This window comes from Neoarius graeffei, chromosome 13 (assembly GCF_027579695.1).
Source record: "Neoarius graeffei isolate fNeoGra1 chromosome 13, fNeoGra1.pri, whole genome shotgun sequence".
NCBI classification, from domain to species: Eukaryota; Metazoa; Chordata; class Actinopteri; order Siluriformes; family Ariidae; genus Neoarius; species Neoarius graeffei.
In genome coordinates this window covers 48,576,216-48,594,153 of record NC_083581.1, presented here as the reverse complement: position 1 = coordinate 48,594,153, position 17,938 = coordinate 48,576,216, and the positions used below count along the sequence as shown (strand labels likewise).

General features: G+C 41.9%; 1 protein-coding gene across 3 annotated transcripts in view; it reads left to right on the top strand.

Moving 5' to 3' along the window:
* The window catches only part of mtcl2 (microtubule crosslinking factor 2), a 137,785-nt gene that overhangs the window by 108,310 nt on the left and 11,537 nt on the right, over nucleotides 1-17,938 (top strand). Inside the window, exons 6-10 of one of the 3 annotated variants that reach the window (XM_060937930.1) lie at nucleotides 3,895-4,023; nucleotides 10,032-10,169; nucleotides 13,530-13,754; nucleotides 15,956-16,099; nucleotides 16,216-16,386. In XM_060937930.1, the coding sequence (XP_060793913.1) occupies nucleotides 3,895-4,023; nucleotides 10,032-10,169; nucleotides 13,530-13,754; nucleotides 15,956-16,099; nucleotides 16,216-16,386 (807 nt within the window). Of the gene's footprint in view, nucleotides 1-3,894; nucleotides 4,024-10,031; nucleotides 10,170-13,523; nucleotides 13,755-15,955; nucleotides 16,100-16,215; nucleotides 16,387-17,938 lie in introns of all 3 variants that reach the window. The other 2 variants (XM_060937929.1, XM_060937928.1) reach the window with 2 other exon arrangements.

Below are 17,938 nucleotides of genomic sequence, written 5' to 3'. Positions count from 1 at the left end.
GGGGCATGCCCCCAGACCCCCCTAGAGGGACTTCGCGCCTGCGGCGCTCATCTTCGCACCTGCGGCGCTTATCAGGATTATATAAAATATTATTTTTGACTGGTAAATTTCTTTTTCTGCCTAATACCCTAGTTCTCCTGATGGTGGACTCATGAACATTAACATTAGCCAATGTGAGAGAGGCCTTCAGTTGCTTAGAAGTTACCCTGGGGTCCTTTGTGACCTCGCTGACTATTACATGCCTTGTTCTTTGATCTTTGTTGACTGACCACTCCTGGGGAGGGTAACAATGGTCTTGAATTTCCTCCATGTGTACACAATCTGTCTGACTGTGGATTAGTGGAGTCCAAACTCTTTAGAGATGGTTTTGTAACCTTTTCCAGCCTGACGAGCATCAACAAGGCTTTTTCTGAGGCCCTCAGAAATCTCCTTTGTTCATGCCATGATACACTTCCACAAACATGTGTTGTGAAGATCAGACTTTGATAGATCCCTGTTCTTTAAATAAAACAGGGCACCCACTCACACCTGATTGTCATCCCATTGATTGAAAACACCTGACTCTAATTTCACCTTCAAATTAACTGCTAATCCTAGAGGTTCACATACTTTTGCCACTCACAGATATGTAATATTGGATCATTTTCCTCAATAAATAAATGACCAAGTATAATATTTTTGTCTCATTTGTTTAACTGGGTTCTCTTTACCTACTTTTAGGACTTGTGTGCAAATCTGATGATGTTTTAGGTCATATTTATGCAGAAATATAGAAAATTGTAAAGGGTTCACACACTTTCAAGCACCACTGTATCTGTCATATTTGGAGGCGAAACACAAGAAACGCGACTAAACAAATATGATGTCAGCTGGAAACCTGAATACATAATGAAGTGGATCACTATCGGAAGTGACGTCTATTGCAACTGAAGATTCCATCTATCTATTATCTGTAGCCGCTTATCCTGTGCAGGGTCACAGGAAAGCTGGAGCCTATCCCAGCTGACTGCGGGCGAAAGGCGGGGTACACCCTGGACAAGTCGCCAGGTCATCGCAGGGCCGACACATAGAGACAAACAACCATTCACACTCACATTCACACCTACGGTCAATTTAGAGCCACCAGTTAGCCTAACCTGCACGTCTTTGGACTGTGGGGCAAACCGGAGCACCCGGAGGAAACCCAGACAAAGAATATTATTCTAAATGTCTTGTCCATTTTCATAGCAGTATCACTGATAAATCAACTATGGACATACAGTATGCATCCCAATTTTGTTATATGTGACAAACGCAATATTATTTATCAATAAGTTCATATTTTAACTGCTTTCCTCATCTCATCTCATTATCTCTAGCCGCTTTATCCTGTACAGGGTCGCAGGCAAGCTGGAGCCTATCCCAGCTGACTACGGGCGAAAGGTGGGGTACACCCTGGACAAGTCGCCAGGTCATCACAGGGCTGACACATAGACACAGACAACCATTCACACTCACATTCACACCTACGGTCAATTTAGAGTCACCAGTTAACCTAACCTGCATGTCTTTGGACTGTGGGGGAAACCCGGACCAGCTTGCTGTGAGGTGACAGCGCTAACCACTACACCACCGTGCTGCCGGTGCCACTTACTACCCAAGGTAAACAAGACCTACATTTTTCAGATTACTGTATCTCTTCTCTTCCTCAGTTCATTGCTCCAGATGTATATCACTTTGTGGCACAAATTTGTGGAATGCTGAGGTTATGTATAATTAAGATATTAACTATATTATAACTACTTTTTCTTAATCAACTATTCAACGATTATATTATTACTACACTATTACACTATTGCACTACAAGTGCAGTCATTTTTCAGATATTTTTTCCCTGAGTGTGATGCTGTTCCATGCTGTCTACTATGCCCTGAGCAGCTTTTTAGTTAATTTAAGGCCAGTTAAAAATACACACACACACACACACACACACACACACACTATATATATATATATTTTTTTTTTTCTATCCACATTCACTGGTTATGAGCAATCGTGTGCTCTGATTGGCTACTCTACTACTAAGATATCAGCTCATATACCGGGAGTAGAGAAAAAAAAAATGGTGGCGCGTGTTGCTCAACTAACTGAGGACGAAATAAAAACCACTCGAAAACAAAACCCCAAAAAATACAAAAAAGCAACAAAATATGGAATAAAAGTATTTGATGGGGTCGGCATGGTGGTGTAGTGGTTAGTGCTGTCGCCTCACAGCAAGAAGGTCCGGGTTCAAGCCCCGTGGCCGGCGAGGGCCTTTCTGTGCAGAGTTTGCATGTTCTCCCCGTGTCCGCGTGGGTTTCCTCTGGGTGCTCCGGTTTCCCCCAAAGCCATGCAGGTTAGGTTAACTGGTGACTCTAAATTGACCGTAGGTGTGAATGTGAGTGTGAATGGTTGTCTGTGTCTCTGTGTCAGCCCTGTGATGACCTGGCGACTTGTCCAGAGTGTACCCCGCCTTTCACCTGTAGTCAGCTGGGATAGGCTCCAGCTTGCCTGCGACCCTGTAGAACAGGATAAAGCGGCTAGAGATAATGAGATGAGATGAGTATTTGATGGTAAGTGTATCTTTTTTCCTTTTTCAAGAATTATTATTATCACATTTTTTCACAAAGTGCTACTGTCATTTTGCCGGTTTCTAAGTGGAAATGATTTTGTCGGACGTTTTGTAGAAAGTTTTATTTATCGAATTTGCAATAAAAATAAAAATGCTCCGTTTCTCAAAATCCAGTGAATGTGGAGAGAATAAAACAGTTATTCCACTCAATCTAGTCGGCTACGCGCCTCATCAGCTATCAGCTCGTGTACGACTCGATTTCGTAGAATAGCTGTTAATTATGACACATGTGACATATGTAATAAAAAATCTTGCATCTTCATGAAAGGGCTAAAAATGTACAAATAAATTAATCATAAAATAAATAAATCTGATTCATTCTAACGTGGGAAAATACTACAGTATGCATCGAGCCCAACCTTGATAACAGCACAGAACCAGTTAGCTGGTTAACAATGTATTTAAAATGTAAAATATAATGAAGAAAATCTCTTTTGGTTTGGTAACGTCAGATCCTTTTGACCTTATTCTCTTAGCAATCATAATAATAAACATTACTAGAATAAACTATTGGCTAATTACTGCATGTTAGCAACAGTGTCATTGACTTATTTTTATATGCATCATTGATCAGAAAATAATGATAGAGATACCGTATTTTTAAAAAAGCCGTACATGACTGTATGAATAGTTGATAGCAAAGCTGTAATAGTTTTGTGTGGAACAGGTTTAATGCATTATGTTGTGTGTTAGGTGTAGACTCCATTAGAGGTCCAAATTTTTAAATCCCAATCCAGACCACTCTGTCTTTCCTTCTTCCTTTCTTTCTCTGCACGGGCACCATGACCTGTGGTTTCTGTCTTTACCTCTTTCACTCCGTCTCTTCCTCTCTCTCTTTTGTTACGATTCCCCCACTCTCCTTCCCACCACAGTCGACACTGGCTCTCCTCATGAGCATTTTGGTTCTTTTTGTCACTCTGTCTTCTGCCACATTGATCAAGCTGTTGTTTCTTTGCATACTTTTTTTCCTCTTGTGAGTCTTTTTTCGGACTGCATGTTTTTATGGACTCCGTTTGGTTTAACGGTATCATTTTATGTATGATGATTTCTCACCTGCTTCTCAATTCAAATTCCTCTTTGCCTCGTCCTGTCTCACGTCCCTGTATGTGACTGTCCACATCCCACCATGTCTCCTGTCTCCTTCATGACCCGTCTTTCCTCTGCGCCATTCCTGTTCTGTTGTATTGTTTGATTTTTGTTGCTTTTGTTTCTTTCATTAACTTGCCCATGCATGCATGCAACAGCCCAACATTAGGGACCGAACAGATGTCAAAGGTCAAGACGCGCACCTGTGCAAAGCTGACGAGAGCAACGGCAATACAGACAGCAACAAAGACCATGTGACAGACTTGTCAGAGTCCGACTGTGCACTGGTAAGTTTCTGATAAGAATCAAAACACAGGGATCAGATATATGGACATACTAAAAACGCACTAATTGGAAAATTATACAGAATGTCTACAGTATGTTGTTAAGCTGTTGATGAAAAGCCATTATCATATGGGTTTCTTTTTCTGTGGATATGTGAGATCTTTTGAATGGGGTTACACAGAGCAAACGCACACACATACTGTATACAGACAGGCTTGTCGTTTTCCTTCCTCACCATTTTAAATAAATAAAACCCATATAATACTACCGTCTTGCAAACCCTTACAGAAAAAACACATGAATTTCCCATGTATTTCACATGTGATCACATGTTACCATGTAGAGCACATGTGGAAAACGTTACCACATGTGATTCACATAAAATTGGGCCAAAACCACGTTTCCCATGTGCAAACCACATGTTTCCCATGTGCAAATAACATGTTTCCCATGTGCAAATAACATTTCCCATGTGCAAAACACATTTTCCACATATTTCACATGTGAGAAATCACATGTGAAGTTCATGTGGTTTTTCTGTAAGGGAATGAAGCTAAAGATAAAGCTGCAAATAAAGACAGCCATGAAGAATATAAAATGTATGATTTGTAGAGCACATTTGCTTTGTTTTTTTCATACTTTTGGCGTTCATGTTACAGTAAAATGTCAGTAAGATTCAAAGAGAAAACTTATATGAATAGGTGTGTCCAGACTTTTCACTGGTACGATTAGTGATCCAGCACAAGTGTAATGAAGCAAACATGGTGTAATTAAACTTCAGCACTCTAAAGTAATGTTGTTCCTTTAAAGCTGTACTGCCTTTCAGATTTTTCAAGTGTAGGTCATAAAAAGAACTTTCCCGGACACCCAATTATTTTTGTTTAGTGGACCGAAAGCTACTGAATTCAAATCACAGACTTCCAATTTTATTAGTTTAAAAAAAAAAAAGAACAGTTAATGAATTTAGGGCCACATGGCCCTAAATTCTCCACTATTTTTTCCTGCTTCACCATGACGCAATACAAGATACTACGTCATGCATCACATGGTGGGGTTTCCCCGTTTGCTCACCGCATTGTGGGATACAAATTTGAATCAGGAGAGAAAAATGGAGGACGCAAATGTGCAAATGAAACGTGAAAGACTGAGTACAGTAACAGAAAGTGAGAAGAAAAGACATGTTGCGAAGGAAAGGAAACGCAGGACCAAACTAATCAATATCGGTGGTCAGCAAGCAGCTCAGTGTGATCAGCTGTTCGTTTAGCGACAGAATGATGTAACTGTCAGTGCACGGTTAAAAGTAAACCTTGCGTATGCACACACACACACACACACGGACTTCCTCTGTCTGCTTGACTGTGAGAATCGAGCGATTTCATGCACATTATTTGCTCAGGAATCCCCTCAAATTAAATAACTTCCTAGCCACAGAATGGCCTGATATTGTGTAAGATATTACAGAAGTAAACATATATCACAATGACCAAATCTCAGAGGGAACTAAATTTTACCGATTTTATGAAATCGAAAGGCCGTCTAGTTTTAACTTTGCACTTTTCCATTTATGAGTAACATGACAAAATGCAGGCGGCACGGTGGTGTAGTGGTTAGCGCTGTCGCCTCACAGCAAGAAGGTCTGGGTTCGAGCCCCGTGGCTGGCGAAAGCCTTTCTGTGCGGAGTTTGCATGTTCTCCCCGTGTCCGCGTGGGTTTCCTCCGGGTGCTCCGGTTTCCCCCACAGTCCAAAGACATGCAGGTTAGGTTAACTGGTGACTCTAAATTGACCGTAGGTGTGAATGTGAGTGTGAATGGTTGTCTGTGTCTATGTGTCAGCCCTGTGATGACCTGGCGACTTGTCCAGGGTGTACCCCGCCTTTCGCCCGTAGTCAGCCGGGATAGACTCCAGCTTGCCTGCGACCCTGTAGAACAGGATAAAGCGGCTAGAGATAATGAGATGAGATCACAAAATGCATTTTTGTGTTATTAAATTTCAGAGAGTGAAAAAAAAAAATTGAGAAGCTGTTATAGGAAAATAATAAACCCTGGAGTGATATCACACACCAGCACACCTCATCGTGTTTTAATCCTTACATGATGCATTATTGTGTATTGTATTGTCTGAGTCAAGCCTCAGCTATTCACTGCCATTTAACCCAGATTGCCTAACATACGGTATAAGCAGTCGATGTGATAGCACATTAAAATGCGTCTCGGCTAATGGTAGTGCCAGCTGTACAGTGTAGAATAAACGACATCAGGCCATAAAAAGCAGAGCAGAAGAGAGAGGGAAGGCAAGTTATATGCTGTGCAGATTTAAAGCATCAGCAATGTGTCTCTGTGGGAGGCTTGTAACAAGTTTACCGGCAGATCATTGGGACTGTTGAACGGCTGCTTATTACCCTGTTTAGCTGAAAGCTTTATTAAAAAGAACAAGCATCGTAAAATGGAAGTCTTCAATGCTGGAACATGTTCAGTCACAGTGATGTCTATCACACAGGTTTATATAAAGTATGAGAGTCATAAAAGAACATAAAAAACTGAATCACTCAGTTAGAAATGTCAAGGCATTGTGGTGATTTCGTTCCCTGTCCATTTTCTCATGAACATACTTTGCAATTTCTAATTTAGTTAGCTGACATAAATCTAGCCCTGTGTCTGAAATCGCTCACTCGTTCACTACTCCCTATACAGGGCATTACTATATAGAGGACTATATAGTGAGCTCATTGATAAAATGAAAAAACACTTTCGGACACTACTCCGTCGCACTGTTATTACTGTCGCACAGTTAAAACGTGCGAGATCAGTCGGCTGGTGGGTTTTCAAAATAATAATTACACGCATGTATTTTTGTGATAAATCTATATTATGCTGAGCGTATTTCCCACATTAATAAATACAAAGTACTTTGTGTCTGCTGCATCTTTCAGTTCTTTTAAATCAAGGCTGAATACTTTCTTCTTTGCCGCTGCCTTTTATTAAATCAAATTCGAGGCTTTTGATTTGATTTCTTTCAGTGCGACCGCAATGCATGATGGGATGTATTGTTTGGTTAGTGACCATCGGTTGTGCACTACTTTTCGTGATGCATTGTGGGATACCTTGAGTGCACTATACAAGGGTGTAATAATTCTCACTATACGTTTGGACAGCACTACAAAATAACGACCTCACTATGTAGTCCACTATATAGTGAGTAGGGAGTGATTTCGGACACAGGGTAGGTGTTTGTAGCTGTTTTGAGCTGTTTACAACTGTTTTAGGCATAATTAGATTGATTTCTGTGGGAAAAAACCCTGGTCTGTTCTGTACAAAATGTGTCTATAAGCCTAAACATGCAATATAAAACACCATGCATGTGAAAATATATAAATTGTGTTCTTACCAAATACATATTTCTTTAAGGGAGGATCATGTAAAAAGTAGGAAGCTGACCCAAAAAAAGGAGGGGGATTTTGTGCAGCTGATTTCCTAAATGTTGGGCACGGTCAGTGCAGGATTTTATTTATTCTTATAGATAGTTTTAATTTTTGACAAAATAAGATGAGAACATAATGTGAGACCATTTCAGGAGAATGATGAAAGAAGTATTTTGGGAAACTAAGACTACGTTCAGACTGCACCCTGAAATGACCCATATCCGATTTTTTTTGCCCATATGCGACCTGTATCCGATTTGTTATTGACAATCTGAACGACACAGATCCGATTTTTTTCACATGCGACCCAGGCCGCTTGGATATGTGGTCCTAATTCCGATGCATATCCGTTATTTTCACATGCGACTGCAGTCTGACCGGACAGGTCGCATTCATAGGTAGGTAAAGGTAGGTAAAGGTGTTTCTCGTAAGCCGAAAGTTGTTGACGAAATCATTATCAGAGAAGCGCAGCACGTCAACGTCCCACCACTCCTGGCTGCGACTCCGCATCCATACCCTCCTTTCAACGGAGGTTGCTGCCACGGCCCCACACAGCGCCTGGACCAAAGCCCTTGCCCTCCTGCTTCTCAATCGCCTCCACAATACCAGGTTATTGTGTGAGTTCCGCCGCTGCCACAAAAACCACATCGCCAGGTCTCGCCTCATCTCCATGCTTTACTTGCAAACTTGAAGAGTGCGCTTTTTTTTTTGTTTACGTATTACGTAGATGTGCTTATTACGTGTCAATTTGCGCATGCGGGACACTTTTGGGTCGTTTTCCGTTCATATTGGAGATCGCATACAAGTCTCATATAATTGGTAATGTGAACGGCCTAACAAAAAAATCGGATTTCACAGCAAATCGGATATGGGTCGTTTCAGGTTGCAGTCTGAACGTACTGCAAGTCTTTTAATCGTGCTTGCCAACTAGCCTAGGGTTGGGTTTTTTTTGCACAGATCTAGCAACCCTCGTTGATCATGTACACGTAATTAGTTATCCTTACCTCAAATAAAGTGCATTAACGATGACATCTGAGGCATTGTCAGCCTCCCAAATCTTGGAGAAGGCGAACCCACCCACAACAAAATGGAACAGTTTAATTTCACACTTTTATATGAAGTAACTTATACTGTGGTGAAAAATTTGCTGGTGTACTTGGGATCATCGTCCTGTTGCATGACCCAGTTTTGGCCCAGCTTAAGCTGCTGGACAGATGGCCTCACATTTGTCTCAAGAATATTCTGGTATGACGTGAAGCTCTCTCAATGACTGTAATTTTCCCAGATCCTGTGGCTGCAAAACAAGCCCAGATCACCCCCCCTTCCACCACCATGCTTGACAGTTGTGGTCCCCCCCCCCCAAACATGGCACTGTGCATGATGACCAAACATCTCCACCTTGATCTCATCAGTCCAGAGGATATTGTTCTAGAAAATTTGCAGCTTGTTTAGATGCAGATTTGTAAACCTAAGTTGTGTTCCATGTTATTTTTGGAGATAAGGGGCATTTTCCTAGCTACCCAAAGTTGAAAGCCATACTTATTCAGTCTTTTTCTGATCGTGTTGTCAAGGCCTTACCTTACCGATCCTTCTCGCGCCTCATGCTCTCATGAGCATAAACATTTAATTTGCTTACAGGAGGCCTGTAGGTCACATGATGTCGCTCTGTGTTTTTTTTTTTTATATGCCTAGGTAATAAACGGTCTGTCTTTGGACTGAATTTGCTGTTTTGAAGGTGCTCAATTTGTAAACAGTTCTTCTTATTGTGCAAAGGTGAATTTCAAATTATTTGGAGATGGCCTTATAACCCTTTCCAGCTTGATGAGCAGTAACAATTGCTTCTCTGAGGTCATGACTGAGGTCCTTTCTTCTTGGCATGATATAGGCACACACCTGAGTGCTCCAGAACACCAAACTGCCAAAGATTCTGCTTTTATAGAGGCGGTCACACTTCTTGATGATTAGCTAACTTTTTGCATTTCATTTGAAACACTTGGCTGCTAATGACTTTCTTAATGATTGTGGTAGTAGGAAGGGTGTATTTTGTTCCCCATCCGTTTATTAAGTGTTGGTTTTCTTTTCAGGGGAAAATGACTCCATATTGAAATCTGCTGTGGGTTTTTTGTTGTCACCTGAGATTATTTGTTTGTTGATAGAAGTTAGTGAGGACCATACAATTGTAATTTAGGCCCTGATAAATTAAACCATAGAATTGAAAGGGGGGGATGGGTATATTTTCTTTTTTCCATGACCATACCTGAAACTATTTTTATGCTGCCAAAAGACTGTGGTGGACACCAAGATCTACTGAACTGTTTAGGAAAAAAACTCCCAAATAGAACAAAATGGGACACGGCCATAACTTGTCTAGGAGAACAATATGCGGTTTAAACATCACAAGTGCACAGAATGTAGTTTTTGCTTAGCACTGAACTTGTACACCAGTACAACCAGTACATAGCTAGCCACTCTGTATTACCACAAATCACTCTGGAGGTCCTCTCAGAGCTAAACTAGTTGTTCAGTGCTTCTGACTGAATTTCTACACTGTCATCTGCCTGTGTGCTAAAGAGGCTTTGTGTCTCTCTGTAGCTTCTGGAGCAGGTTCATGAGCTTCAGGCTCAGCTGTGTGAGGCAAAGGAGACGGCTGAGAAAACTCAGGAGGAGCTGGCACTGGAGACCCAAGCTCACCGGGAACACGCACAGTCCTGCTCCCAGAAACTCTGTCAGGTAGAGTACCAGTCAAACATTTGGACACACCGACTCATTCATAGGTTTTTCTGTATTTTGACCGTTGTCTACATCATAGAACAATACTGAAGAAATCAAAACTACACAGCAAAATCCCCAATGTTGAATTAGCACCCAGAGTGTTGATTTAACACCCTACTGTGTTTATATAGGTCCAATTGGACACAAATTAACTCTGAAAGTGTTAATTCAACACTGAGGAATTTGCTGTGTATGAAATAACATGAAACGTAATGAATTATGTAGTAAACAAAAAATTGTTTAAAAAATGTCATATTTTAGATTCTTCAAAGTAGCCAGCGTTTACCTTCATGACACTTTGTACACTCTTGGCATTATTTTAACCAGCTTCATGAGGTCGTCACCTGGAATGCTTTTCAATTAACAGGCACGCCTCGTCAAAAGTTAATTAGTGCAATTTATTACCTTCTTAATGTGTTTGAGATCAAACAGTAAATAGTAAATAATAAAAACACAGTAAATAGCCCTATTCCACTACTGTAGTAATCCATATTATGTCCAGAACCGCTCAACTAAGTAAAGAGAAACGACGTCCATCATTACTTTAAGACATGAAGTGTCTTTTAATGAAGAAAAACCATTGAATTAGAAAGTGTGCACAAACTTTTGACTGGTATGGTCATTCTTATGCACAAGCTGCCAAATAAAACACCTCAGCAGCTGTAGGTGTACTTAAAAAACACACAAAGTAACTGGAAGTGACAGAGCAATTCTCAAATTATGTTCCAGAAAATTCCCAATTATTGTCAAAAACAATAAGGTTTCACTCTAGAAAATATCAACATAGCAAACAATGCGTGCTAGCACAGTATTGTAATGCCGCTTTTCCACTACCAACGCGGCTGAGTTGGGCTGAGCCGTGCCGTGCTGAGTTGGGCTGAGTCGAGCTGAGTGGGGCTGTTGGAGTTGCATTTCGACTACAACCGTGCTGAACCGTGCTGGCTGGAAGTGGGTGGACACATTGGGTGGAGTTAGCGAAAGTGGGTGGACGTCAGGTGATGTCGTTAGGCGGCGCAAACAGTGACATCAGTGAGCTTTTAAGCGGTAGTCTCACGACCCGGAGAGTAAACAATAAACATGGAGGACATGGAGTCGTTAGTGTTGCTGGTCTTGGTGCTGTGGCTTGTTGTCACCGACAACGCCAACAGATACTGGCAAGAGCGTATAGATGAGGCGAGGCGCATAAGGCTTCAGAAATTCTCGTAATTCTCCTTCTTCCGGGTTTACGGTGTTTCCAGATCCCAGCGTGCTCGCGGGGCGTGTGGGCATGTGAGGACACTCCTCCTCACCAATCAGTGTACAGGGGAGTGTCTGCTCACGCCCCTAGCCCCACTCAGCTCGGTTTGGCTCGCTTCAGCCCTACTCCAAAACCGTGCGAGTTTTGGGGGCTGAGCAGGGCTGAAGCGAGCTGAGTCGTGCTGTTCTTAGATAGTCGAAACGCGAGCCGTGTCGGGCTGAAGTGAGCTGAAGCGAGCTGAAGTGAGCTGAAAAAGGGTAGTGGAAAGGGCCATAAGTTATGAAATCTGACTGACGTTGACGTAACAAAAAAAAGAGCTAAAAAAAAAACATTAAGAAGAAAAAAAATCTAAGTAGCACCAAAGAGCACACACTATAACATATACAGTGGTATTTGAAAGTTTAGAATTTTCTATATTTCTGCATAAATATGACCTAAAACATCATCAGATTTTCACACAAGTCCTAAAAGTAGATAAAGAGAACCAAGTTAAACAAATGAGACAAAAATATTATACTTGGTCATTGATCCAATATTACATATCTGTGAGTGGCAAAAGTATGTGAACCTTTGCTTTCAGTATCTGGTGTGGCCTCCTTGTGCAGCAATAACTGCAACTAAATGTTTCCGGTAACTGTTGATCAGTCCTGCACACCGGCTTGGAGGGATTTTAGCCCATTCCTCCGTACAGAACAGCTTCAACTTTGGGATATTGGTGGGTTTCCTTACGTGAACTGCTCGTTTCAGGTCCTTCCACAACATTTCCATTGGATTAAGGTCAGGACTTTGACTTGGCCATTCCAAAACATTAACTTTATTCTTCTGTAACCATTCTTTGGTAGAACGACTTGTGTGCTTAGGGTTGTTGTCTTGCTGCATGACCCACCTTCGCTTGAGATTCAGTTCATGGACAGATGTCCTGACATTTTCCTTTAGAATTGACTGGTATAATTCAGAATTCATTGTTCCATCAATGATGGCAAGCCGTCCTGTCCTGGCCCAGATGCAGCTAAACAGGCCCAAACCATGATACTACCACCACCATGTTTCACAGATGGGATAAGGTTCTTGTGCTGGAATGCAGTGTTTTCCTTTCTCCAAACATAAAGCTTCTCATTTAAACCAAAAAGTTCTATTTTGCTCTCATCTGTCCACAAAACATTTTTCCAATAGCCTTCTGGCTTGTCCACGTGATCTTTAGCAAACTGCAGATGAGCAGCAATGTTCTTTTTGGAGAGCAGTGGCTTTCTCCTTGCAAACCTGCCATGCACACCACTGTTGTTCAGTGTTCTCCTGATGGTGGACTCATGAACATTAGCCAATGTGAGAGAGGCCTTCAGTTGCTTAGAAGTTACCCTGGGGTCCTTTGTGACCTCGCTGACTATTACATACCTTGCTCTTGGAGTGATCTTGGTTGGTCGACCACTCCTGGGGAGGGTAACAATGGTCTTGACTTTCCTCCATTTGTAAACAATCTGTCTGACTGTGGATTGGTGGAGTCCAAACTCTTGGTTTTGTAACCTTTTCCAGCCTGATGAGCATCAACAACGCTTTTTCTGAGGTCCTCAGAAATCTCCTTTGTTCGTGCCACGATACACTTCCACAAACATGTGCTGTGAAGATCAGACTTTGATAGATCCCTGTTCTTTAAATAAAACAGGGTGCCCACTCGCACCTGATCATCATCCCATTGATTGAAAACACCTGACTCTAATTTCACCTTCAAATTAACTGCTAATCCTAGAGGTTCACATACTTTTGCCACTCACAGATATGTAATATTGGATCATTTTCCTCAAATAAATAAATGACCAAGTATAATATTTTTCCCTCATTTGTTTAACTGGGTTCTCTTTATCTACTTGTAGGACTTGTGTGAAAATCTGATGATGTTTTAGGTCATATTTAAGCAGAAATGTAGAAAATTCTAAAGGGTTCACAAACTTTCAAGCACCACTGTAGAAAACATTGCAGAGTTCATCTTCTTGGACAATGATGGTGTGACTTTCTAGCACAGTAATCTCACAGGAATGAACTGATTTTCTCATGTCCTTCTCCTGTCTGCTAATTCTCAGCTACAGGAGGAGCACAAGAAGGTGCTGGTGCGACAGGATTTCCAGCTGCAGAGCATGAGCCTGCAAACGCGGCTGCAGCAGAAGTTCTGGAGCCAGGAGAGGAATGTCTTAGTGCAGGAGTCCCAGCAACTAAAGCAGATCCTACTGCTAGTCAGCCTCAAGCTACGTTGGCTGCTCAAGCAGTGGAGACTTGGCAAGAAATTTGATGCAGAGGGCAAAGACATGTTGCAGGTACTAAGAAGCATTTTTTACAGTAATTATCTAAGGTAGGAGGCACAGTCAGGCAGAGGGTGTTAGTTGCTACCTCACCGTTCCGGGTTTCTGAGTCAGAGCTAATGTGTATGTGTGGGTTTTGTCTTGGTTTTCTAGGTGGATGAGCAAAGAGAAATTGCCCCCTAAGTGTGAATTAGTGTGTGAATGTGTGTGCATAGTATCCTGCAGTGGTCTGGCATCACATCAAGGGTGTATTCTACCTTCATTCCCCCTGTTCTTGGGATAGGCTTCAGATCTACCGCAACCCTGTCCAAGACAAAATGGTTACTGAAAGTGAGTGAGAGAGTTGTCCAAGGTCAGAATGGAAGTTCTGGAAACTCTTTATTGGTGTCCAAAATACGAGGATACATGCAGCTTTCTCATGGTAATAAATAGTTTGGCTTGAAGACTGAGTGAAGACCCAATGCCCAAATTAACACCCATGCGGCAAACCTCTTCTAGAAGAGAAGAGTAGTGACACCAATAGCAATAGTTTGTCCTCAGTAAAAATAAATAAATAAATAAATATGTGCTTTAACATCACACATTAAATACATATTGGACCATGGTTCAACTAGTATGGTGGAGTTTCTGGAGGTAATCTGACATGATCTTGTTCATTTTGAACATTCACAGGCCCTCCAAAAGTATTGGAACAGAAGGCATTTAGGTTTGAGATCAAAAGATGAATACGAGATGATAGATCAGAATTTCAGCTTTCATTTCATTAGATTTACATCTGGATGTTTTACTTAGAACATGGCAGCTTTGATTTCAGACCAGCCAATTTTTAGGTGAGCAAAAGTATGAGAACAGACAGTCTTAAATTAAATTAATGTAAATACCACTTAATATTTGGTTGCCTACCCCTTGCTTGGGTGGCACGGTGGTGTAGTGGTTAGCACTGTCATCTCAAAGCAAGCAGGTTCTGGGTTCAAAACCAGTGGCTGACGGAGGGGTCTTTTTTCTGTGTAGAGTTTGCATGTTGTCTGTGTGGGTTTCCTCCACGGTCTACTCTAAAGACATGTGGTTAGGTTAACTGGCTACTCTAAATTGCCCATAGATGTGAATGGTTGAGAAGCGAAAACCTCGATAATAATCCATAAGAAGGCAACGGGAAACCACTACTGTAATGCTCCCTAGAAACTCTGATGCCATCAGAGCAGACCTGCCATCAGACAGAACACGAGAGAGAGAGAGAGAGATCCCTCACTTGCAATAAGTGCATCAAGCCAGTGATCCACTGACATCAACAAATTGTTGTATTCTTTGTTTGTGATGCTTTTCAAAGGTTTACCACAGTTTCTTTTAGTTGTTGTTTGTGTGGGGTGGGGTGGGGTCCCTTTTCAGTTTCCTCAGGAAGTGAAATGCTTTTGCAATTGAGTTCAGGTCTGGTGATTGACTTGGCCAGCCTAAAACCTTGTTCTCCAGATGAAGTCATTTGTTGTGTTGATGGTGTGTTTTGACTCATTGTCTTGGTGTGTGCTGAAGTTCCTCGCAATAAGATTGGCTGTATTTCTCTGTAAATTGGCAAAGAGAATGTTTTTGTACACTTTTGAATTCATTCTGCTGCCAGCATCATGAGTTACATCATCAGTAAAGATTAGTAAGCCCATTCCAGGAGCAGCCATGTAAGTCCAAGATATATGACACAATCTCCACCATGAACTCAGATGCTTTGGATCATGAGCAGATCCTTTCTTTTCTTCACACATTGGCCTTTCCATCGCATCTAACATGAGGAAAGTAGGCTTTATAAATTATAACCATTCAAACAGAAATAGAAAACTCGAATAGGATATATTATAATTTAAAAACTACAGACATGACCAAAATATTGATAATATTTCTGACCAAAAATGATGAAATATTCATTTGAAACATGCAGCGTGTGAGATATACAGCATTTGCATATTTAGATAATCAGGCATTAAGTCTTGCTGTGCTATGGCCATCCACACAAGCGCCTGTCCCACATTACCTCCTCAGTCAAACTGTTCTGGATCTGTCACTGTCAGTGACAGACTATAAAGGTAATCAAAGGCTGCCCACAAGCCACTTGATTTTCCAGGATGTAGCCTATTGTTAATGTATTTACCGTAATATTTAAAAACATTGACTCAAACTGATAATACAGTCAGTACCAGTTCACGTGACATGTAAGCATGTTTCCTCGTCAGCTTAACAGCATTAAGGAGCTTCACCTCCCTTTGGAGGACGATGGCCTTGCCCCTCACCATGGAGACAGCAAGATGGCAGTAACCAAGGAGAGGCCACCAAGTCCCACAAACAAAGATCGCAGCCTTTCTGAGAATAACCTTCAGGTAGGTTAATCAAGTTTGAGCAAGTGGGTGCACATACAGTATGACCTGAAACCATAAATGCAAATTAAATTTTATGATAAACACCTATAATATGCCTCACTGTCCCACCCGACCAGCAGGCTACTGGTTTGAGTGCGACATTGTCCGACCTGAAGGTGGCTCTGCAGGATCTGAGCACCGAGCTGCAAGAGGAGCGTCAGAGCTCTCAGGAGTTAACGCAGCAGTTTGCCCGAGCTAAGGCCTCCTGGGAGGTGGAGCGCACTGAGCTCAAAAGCCTCATCACCCAGGTACTGGTTTTAATTATAAAGATTGTGCCCCTACTGAGGCTGAACATTAATAGATTTAAAGGGTTGTTAGTCATAGAGCTAAGAGTCCACCCAGACATTTTGTCATCGTCACTCATGGCCATTAATAAGCCTGATTCACTTCACTCACTCGTGAAGATATTCATTACTCAGAGATAAACTTCATATCTTTGTGCGACTGTAATATCCTATATGTCAGTTCAATTTATATAGCGCCTTTCTCACACCCAAGGTCGCTTTACAATTGGTGGTGGTCCACCAAAAGAGGGTCAGGATGTAATTCCGATGGCGTAGCTACCACAGTCCCACCAAAAGGCTCACGAAGATGAATCCCACACTGCCTGCACAGCCGCCGTGCAACATCGCTCAGAACACCACGATATAATAATATAAGGATATTATTGAAGACTTTGTAAAATCCAATTTTCTTAATGACTTAATCAATCATCAAGCCAGATGAGACGGAGGAAAGACACAGATGTAGTGTTTATGTGAATGTGGGGGGTGAGTAGAAAGTAGTGATGGACTAAAGCAAGGAAAAAAGAACTTACTGAAGGAAAGAATAACATGATGCGTGGTCAGCGTATTGCTAATGCATTGTGTGTGTTCTCATGTATGTATGTCTGTCTTGACTAATCCCTGTGGTTATCACTGTATCCAGTAAAAACGTGAAAACCAGTGGATGGTGTATAGTGAGTTGGGTTCAGCAAATATCCAATACGTTTTATACCTGGCTGTATCATTAAATAAGGGAATTTGGTTTCAGGACTAAGGGCGGCATGGTAGTGTAGTGGTTAGCACGGTCACCTCACAGCAAGAAGGTTCTGGGTTCGAGCCCAGTGGCCAACGAGGACCTTTCTGTGTGGAGTTTGCATGTTCTCCCCGTGTCCGCGTGGGTTTCCTCCGGGTGCTCCGGTTTCCCCCACAGTCCAAAGACATGCAGGTTAGGCTAATTGGTGGCTCTAAATTGACCATAGGTGTGAATGTGTGTTGTCTCTGTGTGTCAGCCCTGGGATGACCTGGCGACTTGTCCAGGGTGTATCCCGCCTCTTGCCCATAGTCAGCTGGGATAGGCTCCAGCTTGCCCGTGACCCTGTACAGGATAAGCAGCTACAGATAATGGATGGATGGGTTTCAGGACTAGTTGAAAACAGATCTACATGAAAACATATCTACAACTTCCCTGCCTTGTGTGTTTCACTAGCACTTATGGTTGGTGCCTCAGTCACTGCAGCAAATGTTAACTGATATGAGAGGTCTCTGGAAGGAGCATGGACTCTTTTTGGTTCCCCTATTTCCTGCCACTCCTCCTTATCCTCGTCACTGCTTTTGTTCTGTGGTGTGTGCACAAGAAAATGCAAAACAGGACAATCCTGGATTGAAGAGAGATGAGATTTAAGACTAGTTCTAGATACTAGATCTGGTCTCTCAGACTCCAGTAACAAAGCTGTTCAGTGAATCCAGCTTATGATATATTACAGTGGATATACCGTACAGCATGCTATATTGATACGTTAAAGGGAATTAATGTGCG